The following is a 21571-nucleotide window of genomic DNA, read 5'->3' as shown; positions in this document are numbered from 1 at the left end:
GATATAAGTAATCTTTTTTAATAGCCATTATGTCACTATAACAGTCATTTATTAAAAGATCTTCAGGATGTCCCAAACTGTGGGGCAACCTTATTATGCAGGTCTTGTATACAGTTTTGAAGTTCAGTATCTGTCAGCTGTAAGCATTGAAAAAGCAGAAAACTATGCTTCTTTGTCGTCAGTGACTCCAGCATATCTGCTAAGGCCGGTTAAGATTACCCATCAGGGTGCAGGGTATCAACCTCGCACTTGTGTTTTAACTGAGATAGAAATCCTGTAGTATTTGCTTTATTGGGTTTCCCATCAACGAGTTTTCCTTTTAATATAAAATTTTCATTCATTCATTATATTAATGATATGTTTTGACATCCTTGCCAAAGATTAGGTAACAGTAATTAAATTCAATAAGTTTAGCTTCATATTGAGTGCCTATCATGTGCTAGAGACTATATATATATGGAAAATCTGTAATTCTTACAACAGTGACAAATTATAGAAATTACTTGTCCCATTTTAAAGAGGAGGGGAAGTGGAGCTCAGGAAAGTTAAAGAGTGGGCTTAAAGTCACATGGCATGTTTTTTGGACTCCAAAGGCCACAGTCTTTCCTTTTTTTTTTTTTTCTATATTGTGTTTTTTTTCCCATTTAGAATCAGAAGGGAATTGCCCTAAAACAGGGCCAATTGCTATTTGCACTGAATTTTACTTTTTTTTAATTTTTCAAAAAAGATTTCATCTATTTATTTGAGAGCGAGAGCAAGAGAGAGCATGAAGGGAGGAGGTGAAGAGGGAGAGGGAGAAGCAGGCTTCCCGGTGAGCAGGGAGCCTTAGAGCAGGGAGCTCTATGCAGGGCTGGATCCCAGGACCCTGGGACCATGACCCGAAACAAAGGCAGACACCCAACCCACTGAGCCACCCAGGTGCCCCTATTTACACTGAATTTTAAAGAGCATATAAGGGATATTTACCTTGAGCATGTTTTTTTCTCCATATAAAATCATTCAGGCTCAAAATACATCTCTTCCTTTTCAAATTGAGTCTACAAAGCAGTAGGGAGTTAAAACATTTCACTATCTATTATGAAGAGACATTTTATTACTATTATTTCCTCAAGTGTAAAGTACATATCAAACTCTAAGATACTTGGGTTTTATTTACTGACTTTCTCATCTGTTTCCTAAGTGACAGATAAGGTTACATTACACCATGCTCCTAAATAGAAGTTAAACTACGTTAAATTAGATGTTACGAAATCTATAATCAAAATCATTTTACTATTTATAAAAATGCTATGTATCATTTAATACAAAAGCTGCCTTCTTACATTCCTATAGGAAGAGAAACAATCTTTTTTATCCCTTCTTATTTTCCCCCAGTCCACAAAGGAGTCATTATTTTCACCCTGATTGTCCAAAGTATTATGGCTCCCAGCTCTGTCTATGCATTCTCTCCTCTGGGGACCAACACAAGGAAGCGAAAGGAATATCCTGTATCCTTTGGGGACAGAATGCAATTAGACTAGGCTTATTTGGAACTCCGCAGTATTATTTCTTGCCATTATTTCCTTCAGATGTCGTAGAAGGCAACCTTAGTAAATTGGTTTGCACTCACGCTAGAACCGTCCCTGTTTTCATGTCATGTGCACCTACAGTCTTTGCCTTCTTTATGAGCTTATTTGCTATGTAAAATGCCCTTATGTTCCCAAGTTACTGAATCTAATCCTGGTCCCTTTACATTATGTTTTTTTGAGGTAGATGATATAAGCAGTTTTCTCTCCCTTTTCCCCAAAATTTTCAGTTTTTTCGTAAGTCAGATAAATGTTTACCTTTTTAGTTTTTTTAATTGGAAATTTTTTTATTGTAGGCACACTTACATAGCATTTACTCTCTTCACAAATTTTTAAGTGCGCGGCATGGTATTAACTACTCTGGGCACAGCTGACTTCTGGAGCTTATTTCACTTGCATAGTTGAGTAAACATTTTTCATGTGTACATTGTTTCACTTTAAAAATCTAGAAAGAAAAATGTCTCAGTTTGCTAGCAAAGTCAGTAGACAGTGAGATTACCTTGCTAACATTAGAGTAAGACAAAGACCTTTGAGGAGAGGAAACAGTATGTATATGTTCTATGCGGTAAGTTTATTATACCAGTTACCACAGTTACCTCAACCAGTGAAGACACCCGCCATTTCCACTTAGGTGTTGTGTCATGTGTACAAGATCAGCCTGGAATTCCCTTGTCTTTATCCAAAGGAAGATAAAAAACTTTTGATAGAAAATTGTGACTCTAAAGTATGTTGTATTTGTATTTATGCTTTTTGATATAATAGTTTGAATTCTTACTCCTCCTCCCCAAAATATAGTAAATTTAGAGTGAGAACTGAGAATTACAAATCTTCCTGTTTAGAATCAAAGGATACAGAGCCAGCTCTCTGCAGTGTTTATTTTGCAGATAAGGCAAATGAAGTTCCTATAGACTATTTCACTTGGTCAAGGACACGTGATTATTGAGTATCAGATGCACCTTATGACCCTGGCTGTCTGGCTCTCAATCCTATTTCTTTTCTTAAACCTCCCCTGGATCATCTGCTTGCTTCAGTGGTATGCTGATGGCGTGCAAGTAGTTTGCAAAGAGATTTCATCTAATTTGGGAAAATCTGAAAGATTCTAAATTACATAATTATAGTTAGAAGTCATAGCCAAAGGTAATGAAGAACTTAGTAAATTCCTCCTATCTGCCTGACTTCTTTAGGTTTCTCACTAGCTCTGTGTGTTTAGGCGTATGCTTATTTGCATAATTGGACATGAAATATAGTTATATGGTTCATGATTGATTAAAACAATATCCCGTATCAAATTTAAAAATCTAAACACAAATTCCTTTTTTAGTGAAATGGATTTTTAAAAAATATTTGTACGTGTAAAGAAATGTTGTGAGTCTTGCTTAAAGAAATGCCAATAAATTTTAAATAATAGGAAACCAAATACTATGTTACAGATGAGCATATGCAGACGTAGGTTGGAAGTGTATGACTCACTGAAAATGTTGTTTTTGTTTTGTTAACAGGGTGAACAATTGTGTTGGATTTTCAAATTATAAATTTTTCCTCCTTTTCTTGGCTTATTCTCTGCTGTACTGCCTTTTTATTGCCGCTACAGATTTACAGTATTTTATCAAATTTTGGACAGTAAGTCAATACCTTGGTGATTTTTTCTGGCATACAAAAATGTATAATAGATTTTCAGTAATTGAGTTATTTCAGATGCTAATTTTATAGACTAGAGCTCATTTATATATAGTCAGTCCTCACTGTTCACAGATTCTGTGTTTGTGGATTCTCTTACTTGCTGAAATTTATTTGTAATCCCCAAATCAGTACTCAACAGAGCTTTTGTGGTCCTTTGCAGACATGCACAGTGTGGGAAAAATTTGACCCGCCCCCTATGCACATTCCCAGCTGAGATCACAAGGCCACAACATACTGCCTTCTTGTTTATTCTTCTTGGTCTCTCATACTGTAAACAAGTATGCTTTTCAGTCTGTTTAGTGTCACAGTTTTTCATTTTTTGTACTTTTTGTTGGTGATTTTGCTATCTAAAATGGTCTTCATGCACAGCACTGAAGTCTGGTGTTTCTAAGCAAAAGAAAACTGTAATATACCTTATGGAGAAAATACATGTGTTAGGTAAGCTTCCTGCAGGCATGAGTCACGCTGCTGTTGGCTCTAAGTAATGAATCATCAATGTATATTAAATAAGATGTCAATACGGTGTTTTTAAGCAGAAGCACACATAGAACAGGGTTATGTATTGATCAGTTGATGAGAATATTGTGACCAAAGGCTCAGAGGAACCTAACCCTGTATTTTCCCTGGGGCAGTGGTTCCATATTTATAAATTCACTGTTCATGACGCCTTTATAGAACATGACCACTGTGAATAATGAGAACTGACTATATTCGAAGTTTTCTTTTCGGTTTAAAAATTGAAGTGTTTTTTTTATGTGTATAAGGACTGTTTTTTAAAACTAGTATGTCTATAATATCCTGAGTTTTTATTAAGTATTGCTTGATTAGGCTTTAAGTAGTTCATTTGTTTTCTGTGCTATATATTTTAAATGTAAGCAAAACAAAATTAAAATCAGGTATTATAAATATCCAGAGATACTCCTTATGGACCCCAAACGATGGTAAAAACAAAACAAAACAGTTAACCCAGGCCAGGATTGCTTTATTGTTTTCATTAAATTATCCTTTATTATGGTAAGAACTTTCTAAATTCCTAGATAATTTAGGTCAGATTTGAACCACATTGATTACTAAAGATTTATCGAATGCCTCTATATGCCAGTTACATTGCCAAGTACTAGGAATATACATATGGACATGCTAGACTTCAGTGTCCAGCATGAAGAATGATCCCTAATGAATGTCTGAAAGAATATTACCTCCCTGCTTCTCATTCCCATGGATGGTTTTAGTTCCAAACCATAAATATATATGTGAAGGAATGACGAGTTTTCACTGTGAGGACTCTGCTGTCAGAAGCTATGAGTGAGAGCTGGTGACCTGAGTCAGTACAGGATATTGAAGTACCATGACCTTCTATGAGAAGGGGACACCTGCTAGCTACTCTGGTGCTTCTCTAAGTGTCCATAGCCCAAGACTGCCGTTCTCGAGTGGGTCCGGGTCTCCTTGGACAGTACATGCAATAAGGGACAAACTGGTTTTGCTTTGAGATGGCCTGTTTTGTTGCCTGGATATTGTCAGGTTTGTTTTAGACCAGTGTTCTGCACTAGTGTTGATCTTTTCTGTGATGCTATTATTTAAAATAGCTTGAAGCATTATTGTGACGTGTTGTTGTATGTGTTCTTGTAGCTGATGCTGTTGTTTGTAGTAATGTTAAAAAACATCAATAAGTATAGTAACTAATTGTGCCAATTAACCTTCATTTTCAGGCATGATAATAAAACTATTTACACATTTGTTAAGCTGTAGAGTGTTAATAAAACATTTTCAGGAAGTAAATTAAAAACTATATTTTATAGTTCCTTTTATCTTGCTTCCTAGTGTTATAGTTTACACAAATACTACCATAATTTTTCTGTGATTCGGTTATGAAAAACAAAATAAATATCCCAAATTTTAATATCTTTTTATATCTATATTCATTAATAGTAAATATTTTTTAATCTTATGACATATATTTTTCCTCAGAGTTTTAACATAAAGCCATGTATCTTTCTTCGTATCTAAATTTTTTTTCAAAAGTAGAGCAAAAAAAAATCTTACTTACAAAAGTAGGGGAATACTGATCCCTTTGACAAAACATTTTATTTTCTTCCTTTCTTTATAGAATGGCCTACCCGATACTCAAGCCAAGTTCCATATTATGTTTTTATTCTTTGCTGCAGCTATGTTTTCTGTCAGCTTGTCCTCTCTGTTTGGCTATCATTGTTGGCTAGTCAGCAAAAATAAATCTACATTAGGTGAGTATTCAATTATTGTAGTTAACAGAACTTTGAAGATGTAAGTAGATACCCATCAAAAGTTGCCATATGATTCAATGCCAACCCTTCCCGATGTGGTAAAAATCATTTTTATTTCCCACACTGTTTTGTGGGATGGCGACTTAGACATCTACAAATGCACTTGTTCTGTATATTTATTGACTGTCCATTGTGTGTAAAGCATTGTGTATATACGGTGGTGAACAAGGGCAAAATAGTCTAGTGAGGGGCACAGAAAATCAATAGCCAGACATAAAAGCAATTGCAAAATGCAAAGTGCTATCTAGGAAACAAACAGGATGCTGAGGTGTGAATCAGGGGCTGGGGACTATGGAAGGGATCCTACTTAGACTGGTCAGAAAAGAGCTCACCAAAACAATGAGTATTTAACCAAGAAGTCAGTCATGGTAGGAACCATAACATCTCAGGTAGAGAAAACGGTATGTTCAAAAGCCCTACAGAGGGGGCATGCAGCTAAGACAGTGCTCAACTGGCTATGTATACCTAGCTATAAATGCTTCCATTAAAAAAGAAGAAATATGTCAAATCAATTACTTTATATCTTAAGGAAGTACAAAAAGAACAGCAAAGTAATTCTGAAGCCAGCAAATGGTAGGAAATAATAAAGATTAGAAAGGAGACAACAGAAATAGAGAATTTAAAAAAATAGAAGTTCATGGGGCGCCTGGGTGGCATAGTCAGTTAAGCGTCAGACTCTTGGTTTCAGCTCAGTTTATGATCTCAGGGTCTTGAGATCTAGCCCTGAGCAGGGAACCTACTTGTCTCCTTCTCCCTCTGCCCCCTTCCTGCTCTCTGTCTTACTGAAATAAAGAAATCTTAAAAAAAAAGAAAAAGAAAAAAACCTGAACAGACTTGTAACAAGGAAGGAGATTGAATCAGTAATCAAAAGCCTCCCAACAAAGAAAAGCCCAAGACCAGATGGCTTCACTGGTGAATTCTACCAAAAAAAATTTAACATAAATTTTTCTCAAACTCTGTCAGAAATTGGAAGAGAGGATAACTCTTTGTAACTCATTCTGTGAGGCCAGTATTGCTCCAATACCAAAACCAAACAGACATCCAAGACAGCTGTAGACCAGTATCCCTTATGAATATAGATACAAAAATCCTCAATAAAATACTGGGAAACCAAATCTAGCAGCTCATAAAAAGGATTATATACTGTGACCAAATAGGACTTATCCCAGGCATGCAAGCATATTTCAACATACAAAAGTCAACCAACCGCATTAGTAGAATGAAGGGGAAAAAAAACATGATCAACTCGACTGATGCAGAGAAACATTCAGAAAAAAAATTCAACACCCTTTTAAGATAAACACATTTAACAAACTAGGAACACAAGCAAATTTCCTCAACACAAGGGGCTTCCTCAAGCTTTAAATGATAAAGTGCATTTATGAGCAGTCTATAGCTAGTATCATACTCAGTGGTGAAAGACAAAAATCTTCCCCCTAAGACCAGGAACAAAAGAAGGATTGCCACTTTTACTAGTGCTGTTTAGACACTAGAAAACCTAGCCTGGAAAATTAGTAAAGAAAAATAAATAAAGCCATCCAGATTGGAAAGGAAGAAGTAAAACTATCTCTTTGCAGATGACATGATCTTCTATATAAATAACCTTAAAGAATCAACAACAAAAACTATTAGAGCTAATGAACAAAATCAGCAAAATTGCATGCCATAAGACCAATATGCAAAAAAATCAGCTGTATTTCCATATGCTAGCTAGGAGCCATCCAAAAGAAAATTAAAGAAATTATTCCATTTACAAAAGCATCCAACATAGTAAAATGCCTAGGAATAAATTTAACTGAGGAAGTGCAGCAGTAGGACACTGAAAACTACAAAGCTTGGCTGAAAGAAATTAAAGACCTAGGTAAATGGTAAGACTTCCTGTGTTCATATATTGGAAGACTTAATATTGTGAAGATGGCGATATGACCCAAAGTGATGTACAGATTCAGCGTGATCCTGGTTACGATTTCAGTGGCCTTCCTTGCAGAAATGGCAAAGCTGATCCTCAGATTCATGTGAAATTGCAAGGCGCCCCAAATAGCCAAAACAGCATCCACCAAAAAATAAAACAAAGTTCTTCCTGATTTCAAAACTTATTACAAAGCTTCAGTGATCAAAACTGTGTGGTATTGGCACAAGGATAAAGATATAGACCAATGGAATACAGTGATAGAATGAGGAATCCAGAAATAAGCCACATACCTTTGGCCAGTTGATTTTCCACAAGAGTACCAAGACCATTCCATGGAGAAGATAATAGTGTCTTTAACAAATGGTGCTAAAACTTTAAAACACTTAGAAGAAAACATAGGAATAAACCCTCAGGACCTTAGTATGGCAATGAATTCTTAGATATAATACCAAAAGCATGAGGAACAAATGAAAAAAAAAATAGATAAATTGGACTCTACCAAAATTTTAAAAATCAAAGGACATTGTCAAAAAAGTAAAAAGACAACCTACAGAATGAGAAAAATGTTTACAAATCATTTATCTGATAAGCACCTACTATTCAGAATATAAAAAGAAATCATACAACTCAAGAAAAAGACAATTCAAAAATTGGCAAAGAATTTGAATAGGAATTTATTTATTTATTTTAAAGGTTTATTTATTTTATTTATTTGAAAGAGAGAGTAGGGGAGGGGCAGAGGGAGAGGGAGAGAGAGTATCAAGCAGACTTCCCACTGAGTGTGGAGCCTGACCTGGGGCTCGATCTCAGGATCCTGAGATCATGACCGGAGCCAAAACCATGAGTTGGACACTCAACCGACTGAGCCACCCAGGCACCCCTGATTAGGCATTTAAATAGACATTTCTCCAATGAAAATATAAACTTGGCCAAAAAGCACATAAGAACATGCTCAACATCATTAATCATTAGGGCAGGATAATCAAAATCATAAGTACCACTTTGCACCCAAATCAACTAAATAGAAAGCAAGCGTAGCTGAGGATGGAGAAATCGGAGCCTTCACGCTTTGCTAGTAAGAATATAAAATGGTGAATCCACTGTAAACAACAGTGGCAGTTCCCGAAAAAGTCAAATGTGAAATTATCATATGACCCAATAATTGCACACTTTGATATATATACCAAGTAACTGAAAGCAGGGACTCCACCAGATCCTTCTGTCAGCATTCATGGCTGCACTCTTCACAATAGCCCAAAGATGGAAACAATCCAAATGTCTGTGAAAGATGAATGGATAGAAAAAATGTGATATTTTCTAGACAATGGAATAGTATTCAGCCATCAGAAGAAATGAGATGCTGAGGCTCCCTACAACATGCACAAACCTCAAAAACATGCTAAGTAAGTGAGAAACTGATCTCAAGAGGTTCATGTCATATAGTTTCACTGATGTGAAATATCCAGATTAGGTCAGTGCATAGCAAAAGAAAGCATATTTGTGGTTTTCAGAGGATGAGAAGCAGGGGGAATAGGGACAGATTGCTTAATGGTTATGAAGTTTCTTCTGGGGTGATGAAAGTATTTTAGAACTTGGTAATTAATTGCACAGAATTGCGAATGTACTAAATGACACTGATTTGTTCACCATTAAAATGGTTAATTTTATATGCTGTGAATTTCACTCCAGTTTAAAAAAAAAAAAAGCTCTATAGGAGAAGAGCTAGAAATGTGTGTAAAACTATCTATGTGGCTAGACCATAGGAAGCTAAAGAACAAAAAATACACTATGAGGTTTGAGAATTAAGTAGGGACTAAGCTAAGTAGTATATTCTAGACTAAGATTAGGAGTTTGGGAATACAGTCAGGGTTTATAAATCCTTATGATCTCAAAGGACACTTCAAACTGAGAGACGCCGTGATTATAGTAGTGAAGATTAACTATGGAATATAGTCAGTGAATGTTATTTTTTAATATTCAGTTGAAGTCTTCCTACAGCAAATACTGTGCAGGTGAACATATTGGTCTAGTAATTTCTAAACAAAGTATCTTATTTCAGATTGTATGTTGGATAATTAAATTATAATTCATCAGAAGAAAATGAATTATTTCTAGAAGTGTTTGACTTCTAGGAACTTCTAGATTTAACTTGTAACACTGAAAGGACTTCCTCTGGATGATATGGTCCTATAATTATAAAAATGTTTTATTAAAAGCTACATAATGCAGGGTAACAAATGCTAAGAATCTTGTGAAGTGTCACATTTTTCATAGCACCACGACTCTGTTAGAATCTTCCTTTTTAAATGATGGACCAAAAATCATTATACTTCTGCGTTTGTTCATGTTCCCCAAATAAAAGTTTAGATTTTGCCTCTCAGAATTATTTAAAGAAGCATTTGTAGCATAGTGGAAGGGACATTGATCACCTTGTTCAAGTTCCAGTCTGTCATTTATTGGCTGTGTGGTCTTGGACACATCCCACAGCCTCTCTGAGCCTGGACTTCCATCTGCAGAGCAGGTATAACCAGACACAGTGTTTGCTTCTGCACCGGATCCTGCTTCAGACAAGCCAGCTTGAAAGTAAATTTTTGGCCAGCTGGAAAAAATGTATGATTGGAGGAGATAAAATTTAAACGAAATTAGAAAATGGGATTTATTGACTGAAAAAGGGAATTTGTAAAATGCATGTAAAGTACAGTCTCATTGGTTAAAAACAACTGTGTAGGTTTGCGTGTATCTATATCCATCCATTCATCTATCCATCCACACATGTATCTAAAAAAGGTCCAGAAGACGTAAAGTTTTAATTTATTTGTGTTTTCTAATTTTTTTTTGCAATGCACCGTGCTGCTGTAATAGTAAAAGCGTTCTTTAAAAACTAAAATAAAGGTCATCATATCTTGCGATTATTTTAAAACAGAATAGACAGCCTGTGTTGCAGAGCTATCGATAGGAACATAAGTATTCACAAGAGGCTAATCATCGATTTTTAGAGTTCCTCATTCAGTCCAGTCTTTTCGAACTATGGGGGTTACTAGATATGTTCTGTACTCATATGGTTGCTCTGTCGTCTTTTGTAGAGGCGTTTAGAAGTCCCGTATTTCGACACGGAACAGATAAGAATGGATTCAGCTTGGGTTTCAGTAAAAACATGCGGCAAGTTTTTGGTGATGAAAAGAAGTACTGGTTGCTACCCGTTTTTTCAAGGTACTTTGTGGTGAAAATATTCAGTTTTTAAACCAATGAAAGTAATCCAACAGAAGCACTATAATCCTGCATAGGAATTCCTGTTCTTTAAAGAATTATTTTATGATTCACTGTTATATCGATGTGGAAGTCAGTTCACGCATCATCTCCCTAAACATGCCGTATGGAAACCAGTGTCTGATATTCGTGCTTTGCCCATAGTATGACTGTGTTCTGCTTGCAAACATCACGTTGTGACAGTTTCACTCGACTGTCTTGTTTACTGCTCAATCGTAAGTTTTAATTTTCATTATAGCCTAGGTGATGGCTGCTCCTTTCCGACTTGCCTTGTTAATCAAGACCCTGAGCAAGCATCTACTCCCGCAGGACTGAATTCCTCGCTGAAAAAGTAATCCTGTATTCTTTCTATTTTACTTTCATATAACAAATCTTATCCTCCTGTGTCCTTTGGTTACATGTTTCTTTAGAAAAAAAATTAATAACATAAGATGATTTACTCTAATGGTTCCCACTTGGAATAGGGGGAGAGGAAAGTACGGTTGGGGAAGGGGACATAGCGAGCTTCAGTTATACTCGTAAAACTCTGTTGTTACTCTGGGTGGTGGGTAAACAGGTGGTAATTCTCTATACGTTTTGGTTGATTGATTTTTAAAGGTAGTGCTTGGAAGAAGCACTCAACAAATTAGCTCCCCTAGTGATCAGATTGGGTTTGTGAGATAGTATCTCTCCTTCTACTAAGTGTACCGTAGGCTTTGGGAGAAATCCTAGTTCTGGCACTGTTGCCCTAAGGTGATCTTATAACTACTGTGGGCTTCTCTTCCCTTTCCTTTAAATTTTGGGATTGAATTTTGACAGCTAAAGTATCTTTTACATAATTCTATAATTTCCCCTGATTAGCCCATATAAAATTGGCATTGCAAGTGATGATCTCTCCTCTGTACTCGAGAGTTTTATGTCTGATTGTCTACTCAACAGTCCCACTTAAATGTCTAGAAGTCATCTCCTGCTGAACAGGTGCAAAGCAGAACTCTTGATTGCCAGATGTTGACACTCTCCCCTTAAGTTCAAATCTGATTCTCCTCCATTCTTCCATATGTCCGTATTAGTGACCCTCAACCTCCCAGGTGCTCAGGCCAGGAACTGTGGAGTTATCCTAGATTCCTCTTTCAATGACCTTGCATTTACTCTATTTGCAAATCCTTTCACATGCCCCTTCAAAATATACCAATGTTCCAAGTACTTTCTTACCACCTTCAGACTGCTTTCTGGTCCGAGCCTTCATTTCTCACATGGATTATTTCCACGCCTTCCTTACTGATCTTTCTGATTCCATTTTTGCCCTACTCCAGTCTGTTCTCCATTAAGAATCAGATTGTGTCACTCTCGTGCTCAGAACCCTCGGTCGGCTTCCCATCTTAACCAGCATAAAAGCGAATGTGTGTCCTTACCTTAGCTGGTCTAATCTGGCCCCAGTATCTTTCTTATGTCATCCCCTTGCCACTTTCCCATCACTCACAATTCTCGGGCACACAGATCTTGCAGGTCCTCAAATATACCAAGCACGTCCCTTATTTAGTGCCTTTGTACTTGCCAATTCCTCTTCCTAACCGTTTTTTCTCCAGTTATCTGAATGTTCTTTGACCTTCTCTTACTCACTTCTAGCTCAGGTGTAACTTCACGATAGAGGCCATCTTTGAAAACCTTTTGTAAAATAGCAGCCTGTTCCTCCACTTCCCCGTACCTCTCTTTTTCAATTGTCATAGCTCTGTCACCTGACTTATTATATATTTGCTATTTACTATTATTCCTCCTCAATTACAATGAAATTTCCATGTGATCAAAGACCATATTCATGGATGTAATTGGTACTCAGTGAGTACTGTTGAATGGATGGATCCTTCCTTGTCATTTGTTAGAGTCTTACTAGTGATAACGAATCTGCAAGGAGTCCCTAAACCAGGACTTAGTTACTATGCTGTACCCGGTATATGGTTCCTCTCTTGAAGAATAATTAGAGTAAAAGAGGTTTTCTTGTTTCCCCATATAAATAGGAGACATGCTTTTTATTTTTAAAGATTTACCTCCAAAATTTCAATAAGGGGATGTTAAAGTTATACAAAATTGAAATGTTTTCAAATTTTAGATATGAGGTAATTATTAAGGAACAAAAGCATATCCTTTCAAAAATATAGTATAGTCAACTCACATATGTGAAATTATTCTTGGAAGAATTTTAAGTATTTTTTTTCTTTTGAACATTATTGTGATTACTATTTCAGAGTGTTCTAAAAGTACACTTACAGTTTCTATGCCAATATTTTTTTTCTAGCTAAGTGAAATGTTATTTTAATCTATTTTTTCATGCCATTCAATATGTCGATATATAGCATGTCTACTTAAATTTTAAAACTCACATTCTTCTTTTGAGACTCTTCATTCCCCATATTAAATGTCACGTTTGTAAGACCTGGTGATGTCAGACGTTTTTAACATTTCTGCAAGAGAGTGCTCAAATTTGTTGTTTCAGTTTCATAGAGGAAGATAGAGAATTCTTTGTTCAAGACTAGTTAGGCCACTTTAGAAACACTAGGCCAATTTCTCTCAAACTTGTCTTTTTACCATTACCCATATATTTTTTTCCATATCTACATACCACTTACAAAAGTGATATTTTTATTTAATATATTTAGTTAAACTGGTGTGGAAGCTAATTTTTAAATCAAACATTATATCACTGTCATAAATGAAAACTAGTATAATTTGCCAGAAATAGAATATAACCTTAAAAATAAAATTGATAATAAAATCCTATTAAATTCTAACTAGATTCCCTCACCTGCTAAAGTCAGAGGTGGAAGCCTGTTCTCTTTATTAAAAATGGAGACTTTCCAAAGTTAAAGATTGTCATCTTACTGTATTCCGAAGAATGAAAAGAGAATGGAAGGCAGAACGGTTTTCTCGTTGTGAGTCAGTGTGATACATGCCTTATTTCTTGTGCCCCCAATTCTTTTGGGAAGTCGTTTGAATTCTGTACTTTGAGAAACACTCCACTCAATACTATCAAGAGCTAACGTATGATTATGATGACGATTATTATTATTTAGTCCTGAAAACCATCAGTTTCCTGCAAAGCCATTGCGAGAGTCCCAGAGCCACCTTCTCACTGATTCTCAGTCTTGGACAGAGAGCAGCACAAACCCGGGGAAAGGCAAAGCTGGTAAGGATGCGCTTACTTGGCTGTTTCAGTAGATTTTATTTTTAAAAGGTGAAAATATAAAAATTCTATCATATAGGGGCGCCTGGGTGGCACAGCGGTTAAGCGTCTGCCTTCGGCTCAGGGCGTGATCCCGACGTTATGGGATCGAGCCCCACATCAGGCTCCTCTGCTATGAGCCTGCTTCTTCCTCTCCCACTCCCCCTGCTTGGGTTCCCTCTCTCGCTGGCTGTCTCTATCTCTGTCAAATAAATAAATAAAATCTTTAAAAAAAAAAAATTCTATCATATAACCTACAGAATCTTTCTTGCTTCCCATTGTAAATTTAGAATTATCTTCAGGAACTTCTGTCTATAAAGTACTTTAATTCATGTCTGTTGGCTGAAGAAGATCATTTAGTGAACGATCTGCATTGCTTTTATTCCAGTTTAAGAAACAGTTACTATTGCCTATTTAATAAAATGATACAAATATACTCAAAATATGAATATTTAATGGAAAAATGTAATCAACTCAGACACAAGATTGAAAATATCTAGTAAAAAGGATCTTAAATTATATAGTTCTTTTACTCCAAGATTTCTATCCAGTTTCAAAATGTCAAAGTAAAGTTACTGAATAATTACATAACTTCAGCTATTATTTCTTCAGATCCCGCTCACGTTTCCCTTGTTATTGTTGTTGATTTCAATCTCTGACTACTTCAGTCAACATAGTTTATTGGCAAAGAAAAGGCAAGGCTTTGAAGTCAGACCTGATTTTAAACCCCAATTTGGACCCTAATCAGTGTGTGATATTTGTAGTAACCTAATCTCTTTTAGACGTAGCGTGCTTGCTTGCTTGCTTGCTTTTTTAAAGATTTTATTTATTTATTTGACAGAGAGAGCGAGAGAGCACAAGCAGGGGGAACAGCAGAGGGAGAGGGAGAAGCAGGCTCCCCGCTGAGCAGGGAGCCCAACACGGGGCTCGATCCCAGGACCCTGGGATCATGACCTGAGTGAAGGCTGCTGCTTAATTGACTGAGCCACCCAGATGCCCCTAGACGTAGCTTTCTTTCTTTAAAATGCTACTTATTTCTCAGGGTTGGTGAGGATTAACCAAAACATGTGACCATACTTGCAGGTGTATGTATATATGTGTGGTGTCCCTATAAATAAGCATAAAACCATACATCCATGTTTAAGGCATTATTAGTCAGAAAATCTCTCCTTCATTTCTAATCCTTTCTTCAAACTCTTTCGTAGTGCTGCCTGACTTTGGCTCCCTGCACTTTATTTATTCATTTTAAAAATTTTATTTATTTATTTGAGACAGAGAGCATGAGAGAGAGAGAGAACTCGAACAGGGGGAAGGGCAGAAGGAGAGGGAGAAGCAAGCTCCCTGGTGAGCAGGGAGCCTGATTCGGGGCTTGATGTGGGGGCTTGATCCCAGGACCCTGAGATCAGGACCTGAGCCAAAGGCAGTCAACTGACTGAGCCATCCAGGCACACTGGCTCCCTGCCTCTTAAAGTGTTTGTTGTTTTATTTGAAATCTCTTTGGGATTTAGTGATAGTGAAAAATAGACAGTCATAAGTAAAAATTCTAAGGTCTACAGTCAGTCATATTCTCCTAAAATATATAGGCTTTCTTTAAAGAGTCTTGTTCTTAAGGAATATATATGCCCTCCGAAGATCCCCATCATGTGGGTTTCCATAATTTGGTCTGTCTCTTCACCTTCAAACCTACCATTCCATCTTCCCATCTATGGGAAGGACTAGACATTGCCTAAACAAAAATTGATGCCACCTATTGGCCCTTTGAATCCATCAGTTTCCTTAGAGGCAAAGAAGTGATGTATAGTTGGGGGTCAGTTTTCCAGGGGGGTAGAAAGACAAAGGGTTCCTTTTCTTTCAGAAGGGATTCATGTTGCCTGGTGTAGTTCTGCATATAGAAGCGATTTCTTAGTTTCTGTGTGCTGTTAATCATTGGCGTGTTAGATTAATTTTCTGTTACATGGATGGATGAATTGAGAACTTATTTAAAGTGTAAAGGGTGGTGTAAAAGAAGGAAGAGAGACGTGAGAAGGATGAGGTGAGAAACGCCTCAAAGATTAGTTTCACCAGAATGAGGGAGGGAAACGTAGAATTAGGAAGAGTGAGATGATGTGAGTTGCCAGGTCCAATGTATCTTTCGTGTTTTTGTTCACCCCTCCCACTTCCTCAGGTATACATCTCTTTTTATTTATTTATTTTTTTCGAGAGGGAGAGACAAGGGGAGGGGCAGAGGGAGAGGGAGAGAGAGAATCCCAAGCAGATTCCACACCCAGCACGGACCCCACTCGGGGCTAAATCCCATGACCCTGATATAATGACTTGAGCCAAAATCAAGAGTCTGATGCTTAACCGACTGAGCCACCCAGGTGCCCCTGTATATCTCTTTCTAAAGTGCCTTTTGTGACACTGGTCATTGCCAACACTACTGTATCGTGTGTGTCTTTGTGTGTGTGTGTGTGTGTGTGTGTGTGTCTGTGTGTGTGTGTTTCTATGTGAACATCTTAAAAACCTGTACTACGTGCAGGGCACCTTTGGATTGTGGTGGATTCAGGAATGAATAAACAAGTCTCTTATTTGTTCAAAAGCAATACCCCCCCCAAACAAAATGCTAATTTATGTTCTTTCTTGAAGGTATGAGCAATCCTGCATTAACCATGGAGAATGAGACTTAACTCTTCAAACAAAATAAATTCATTTTATGAAAGTAAGGTGTTTTTCCTTTATTGTTATGTTTTGTATTTTTAACAGCTTTTCAGTTCTCTTAGGGCAAATAGCAACCATAAACATTATTTATTTTTGAGTGATTGAAATTTTAAGATGTTTTAGTTCACCTTTAAGATCCTATTAATCATGCTGGAGACCTCTGAGTGTGGACCTAGCTTTGGTATTAGCTAGTATGTAACGTTAACTTGACAAGTAGTAGAAATAAGTTGGTGAACAAAATTCATTTTTATAGTAATGCACTAAATGGCAAGGATTGTTCCTACACTATTGAACTTTACATGATGATTTGCCATATGATAGGAACTTGCAATTTTTTATTTATTTTTTGCTGTCCTTCCTTTATACAGTTGTTATAATCTTGACCATCTGTCAGTAAAACCTCACTGGGTGTAAGTGCAACATAATTATATCGTTACTGCAGACCTTCCTCATCCCTATTTTTGGTTACAGTCGGACCCCATAGCATGTGTTATCCTTAAAATAACAAGTGCTCCAAATCATTTTCTTTAAACCATAAATTTCTTTAAACCTGTTGCTCCTAATCAATTTAAATAATCTTTAAAAGATTATTTATTGATAAGCCTGCAGTCAATATAATAAAGAGCCCTTTTGGAACAAAGCCGTAAACATCCAAACAAAACAAACTATATGTATTGTTAGAATAAACCCAGTGTAGAGTTGAACAGTAAAATTATCAAGACAAAATACAAAACTGCAGTCCAGAATCCTAAAGTCTAAAGAAAGCAACAGAGGGGAATCTGAAACAAACCCATTTGTGTTAAAATACTTCACTGATATCTGCTTTTTTTTCTTTGTTTTTTAACTCATTTTATTTTTCAAAATCTGTGTTTTTTTTTAAAAATCTGTTTCTTTGTTTCGTTTTGGTTTTTGTAAATGGCTATGTAAAAACAGCAAAATACTGATCTGGCAATTTGCCAGTTGACTAATGTATTGGTTTTGGACGACTGTGTACGATGGTGTAGTAGACCGGATTAATTGTAACTGTGGTTAGGCTAGTGAAAATTTCGTCTTAATTTGGTTAAATAGCAAAGAGACAATATTAAATTTCTGGAAGTAATTCTTAAAATGTAATTATGAATACACAAATCTAAATCACTAATGCCACAAATAAAATATTTTACAGAAATAATTCTATAAAGCATTTAAAGTTTCACAGGATTTTTTTTTTTCAGGGTTTTCACTTGTTAGTTCTAATTGCCCATGTTTGTGAGGTCATATGTGTTAAATATTTTACAAGTTTACGTAGTAAACACTGTGTGTAAGTCACATAGACTTCCCAATATTTTTATTCATGACCGGTGTGGTTTGGTCATCATTATTCTCAACCCTTTACACAATACCAGACACATAGTAGGTTCTAAATAAGCATTTTGTAAATAAGTGATAGAATAACACCATTAAAATTAAATATCTCACAGAAACTTGATTTTATTACATATGAATATATGACATAAATGGCAGCATGAATCAGCCGTGATGTAAAAAAACAGTGATTTTGTGATGTAATGTTTTTCATTCTATTGATCTAACCAGTGACATTTAAATGTTTCTTTAAAAAATTGAATTTTCCCAAGGTAGCTACTATTCCAAATAGATTTTAAAAAGTTTCAAAAAGTTTTTCCTGCTTTACATCTCAGACTTGAAATTCATTCAATCCACATTATATTGAATAATATTATCTGATATTGATATGGTTTAATTATATTACTGAATGATATTTTCATATTCTCTTTTCTTTTTGAAGTACATTAGTAAGTTATCTGTGGGCTTTTTATAAAATATTAGTTCATCATACTTTGCAGATAGTTATGTACCCAGACCCAAAGCAGCACTAATGTGTAAGTTAAATTTAGCCATTTCAACCTTCCCTCTTAGTCAAATAAAAAATGCTGTGCTTGTACGTACATGAAATTTCAAGATTATTTCCCCAAATCCCTATTCCAACTCAGCTGTCACTCCTAAACTCCTACTGGCCTCAGACACATGCAGAAAGGAACCTTGCCACTCAGATTGGGGCCCCAAACCAGCAGCACTGGCATCACTTAGGAGCTCAATAGAAATGTATGATCTTGGACCTTACCCTAGACCAACTGCATCAGAATCTGCATTTTCTGCATTTTAACAAAATCCTCTGGGGCTTGTAATACGCACATTGTAGTTTGAGAAGTACTGATGTAGGGGTCTGTATTCAAGAGCATCTCTGAGCTTTCTAGCCTAGAAAACATTTAATTTTGAGCAAGGAATGTTGTTCAACAAATGTTGAATGAATTGGTTAGTATTTTGTTTTTTATAGTTAACACAATAGTCTCATGGTTTCTGTTTCATTTCAAGGTATCAATGCTGCAGGCGGATGGAAGAGGCTTCCCACAGGAAGGCACCATTGGCCTGTTGTTTCCATTTCCCTTTGGCTGGATATGCAGAATATGAGTTGGTTTTTCTCTCCAAGCCGTTGCTTAAAACATAACGCATTTTTTAATCCAATATACACATTGTTCCAACTAACACAAATTCCTGCTAAATATTAGAAGTAATTAAAGTTTATGAATCAAGGACAAAAATATCTTCTGTCATAAAAACTTGGAATAAATTCACGGGCTAATTTTTACCCAAATATTTGGGTAGTACAATGTGTACATTTAAAAAGCCCATTAATCATCTGATTTTCTGATTCAGAAACTTGAGCCTATTAAGATATTGAAATTTAAAAGATTTCAAATTACAGTATAATGACACCTTTATTAGTTATCTGTGAGGTGCAGGTAACATATCAGACTTGTTCATTCCCTCTGTTGTGAATCCAGCCCCAGACAGAGTGAACTATAATGACTATTAATTCATTGCAAATTTTGAGTGGCCTACAGTTGAAGATTACCACCATTTTTGCCAGACTTTAATTCTAGCCTTCTAGCCTTTGTTCACTGCTGGAAAAGAAGTATGATAATTGAAGCCCCTGGTCACTGATAAGCAACTAGCTAGCAAATTTTTGTTACAACTTATACATTACTGTTACATCCAAAATATATTTTTCATCTCTTCTGATCTTAAATTGGGGAAAAATCTATAAAAACAATTACAAAGATTGGTTTATGATGTTCTTTTGCCAGTCTGGCTTTTTTAAAAACCTAAATTTTTTTAGGTTATTTGTTCTCTTGAACATAACAAAAATATTGAAATCTGTTAAGAATTCTTAATGGGCGGATAGATTAATCCTCCTTTGGTAACTATATTATTTCTGTGTCCCCTCATCAGAAGTATGACAGTTAAACTTTATAGTTCTTCAAATACTTAAGATTAAATTATGCAAACCATTAAAAGAAACCATATCCTTTTAGAACTAAATGGTAATGCTGTTTGGAAATTGAGTTGAAGGTAAACTGAAGTGGTGTGTTAGCTGATGCCACAATGTTCGGCTTCAGTGAATATACTAGGAAGCTCTTGTGCCTTGTATGCACTATTTGAAAAAGTTTTATTCTTTTTTTTTTTGAGTGGAGTGTAAGTTTTCTAAATGTTAGAGATTAGAATAAGCTGTAAACCTTTTTTGGTACTGATTTTGAGAATTTAAAGCAGATTATCTTTTAAAACTTACACAGCTAAGGAACAGGTACTTAATCAAAAAGAAAATGGTATTAAACTTTTCCGAAATCGGAGTTGGACAAAAATGCAACATATAATAGACTAGGAGACCAGAGAATAATGGAGTAAAAAAGATCCTTGCAAATACTCATTTTTTCTAAAAATGTAAAGTTTTATATTTAAATGAGTTTGTGAAAGAGTCAATGTCAGCCAAATCCATTTTATAGATCATCTGAGTATAATTCTTTGAATAATAGGGTGGCACCTCTTTTCAGATTTTTTTTTTTTAAGCTAAAGACTTTGATCTGACAATCTGTTTCAGGAAATCTCAGAAGATATGATGCATTTTTACTTTTAAAGCATTCTTTGGTCATCATCTTTTTATTACCTGAAGTGCCAGACTGGAACCTATAGCTACTGCAGGAAGTCTTAAGGGCAACAGCATCACCTGATGTGTTAAGAATTATATGCAGCCAGGTTATTTTCAAAGCACAGTACTATAGCCATTTTTGTGCACAGGATTCTGTGGTGTTCCTTCTTGTCAAAATAGAAGATAAGAAAAAAAGAGGGGTTTTTATTCCTTACCTTGCTAGAGTACTGTTAAATTTTTCCTTTAGGTATTTTGTGTAATTATTGAAATACGTAAGTCAGTACACATCAGAATCAGATTAAAAAAAAATTTTATAAATAAATTTTTTTCATTAAGTTGTAATGGTTCCCTTTTTGTTTTCATACAGTAGACAATCTTGTAAGGGTTTTGTTTTTTTAATCTAGGTGGCTATCATTTTTAGAGATGATGGCATATCTCATTAGATATGCAGTAAAAGTTTACGTGAGTGAATAAAGCATCAAATAGACCTACATATTGTATATATTTATAAAATGTACCTTAAAAACATTTTAAGCATTTTGTTTTAAAAAATTTAATTGTTCAACTCAAACTTGAAGACACTTCAACTATCCTGATAGTCCATTTAGCTGATAATTTTGATTTTTTTCCTGTTTATAAAAATTCTACCATATAGGTAAAATTTTTAAGAATTTTTTTTAAATATTGTACAAATACTTCGTATACTTTAGTGAATATTTGCCATTGTGCAGTGAAAAGAGGGTTTGTATTTTCAAAGATGAACTTACTGCATCTAAATACAATGATGGGACGTTTATCAGGCAGTGCTTATCCATAATTCCCTCTTGTTCTACCATAATAAAGTCTGGTTGATCACCTTTATTAGCTGTCTATATGAAATTGCCTTTGCACTGACAATCAAAATTGCTTTAAAGATACACTTTTCCTAATAGTCTACCAGAGCTACTACAGACGAAATTGATCTACAAC

General features: G+C 35.6%; 1 protein-coding gene across 1 annotated transcript in view; it reads left to right on the top strand.

The window, feature by feature from the left end:
* Window positions 1-21463, top strand: part of ZDHHC2 (zinc finger DHHC-type palmitoyltransferase 2) — a 67030-nt gene extending 45567 nt beyond the window's left edge. Inside the window, exons 7-13 of the mRNA XM_034647666.1 lie at window positions 3065-3185; window positions 5353-5485; window positions 10541-10667; window positions 10963-11055; window positions 13772-13884; window positions 16546-16618; window positions 18991-21463. Coding sequence (XP_034503557.1) covers window positions 3065-3185; window positions 5353-5485; window positions 10541-10667; window positions 10963-11055; window positions 13772-13884; window positions 16546-16586 — 628 coding nt within the window. The 3' untranslated portion in view covers window positions 16587-16618; window positions 18991-21463. The remainder of the gene's footprint in view (window positions 1-3064; window positions 3186-5352; window positions 5486-10540; window positions 10668-10962; window positions 11056-13771; window positions 13885-16545; window positions 16619-18990) is intronic.
* The last annotated feature ends 108 nt before the right edge of the window (window positions 21464-21571 follow it).

The sequence above is a fragment of the Ailuropoda melanoleuca genome, chromosome 18 (assembly GCF_002007445.2).
Source record: "Ailuropoda melanoleuca isolate Jingjing chromosome 18, ASM200744v2, whole genome shotgun sequence".
In the NCBI taxonomy this organism is placed as follows: domain Eukaryota; kingdom Metazoa; phylum Chordata; class Mammalia; order Carnivora; family Ursidae; genus Ailuropoda; species Ailuropoda melanoleuca.
Note: the sequence above shows the minus strand (reverse complement) of the source record. Positions and strands in the feature narration are given on the sequence as shown.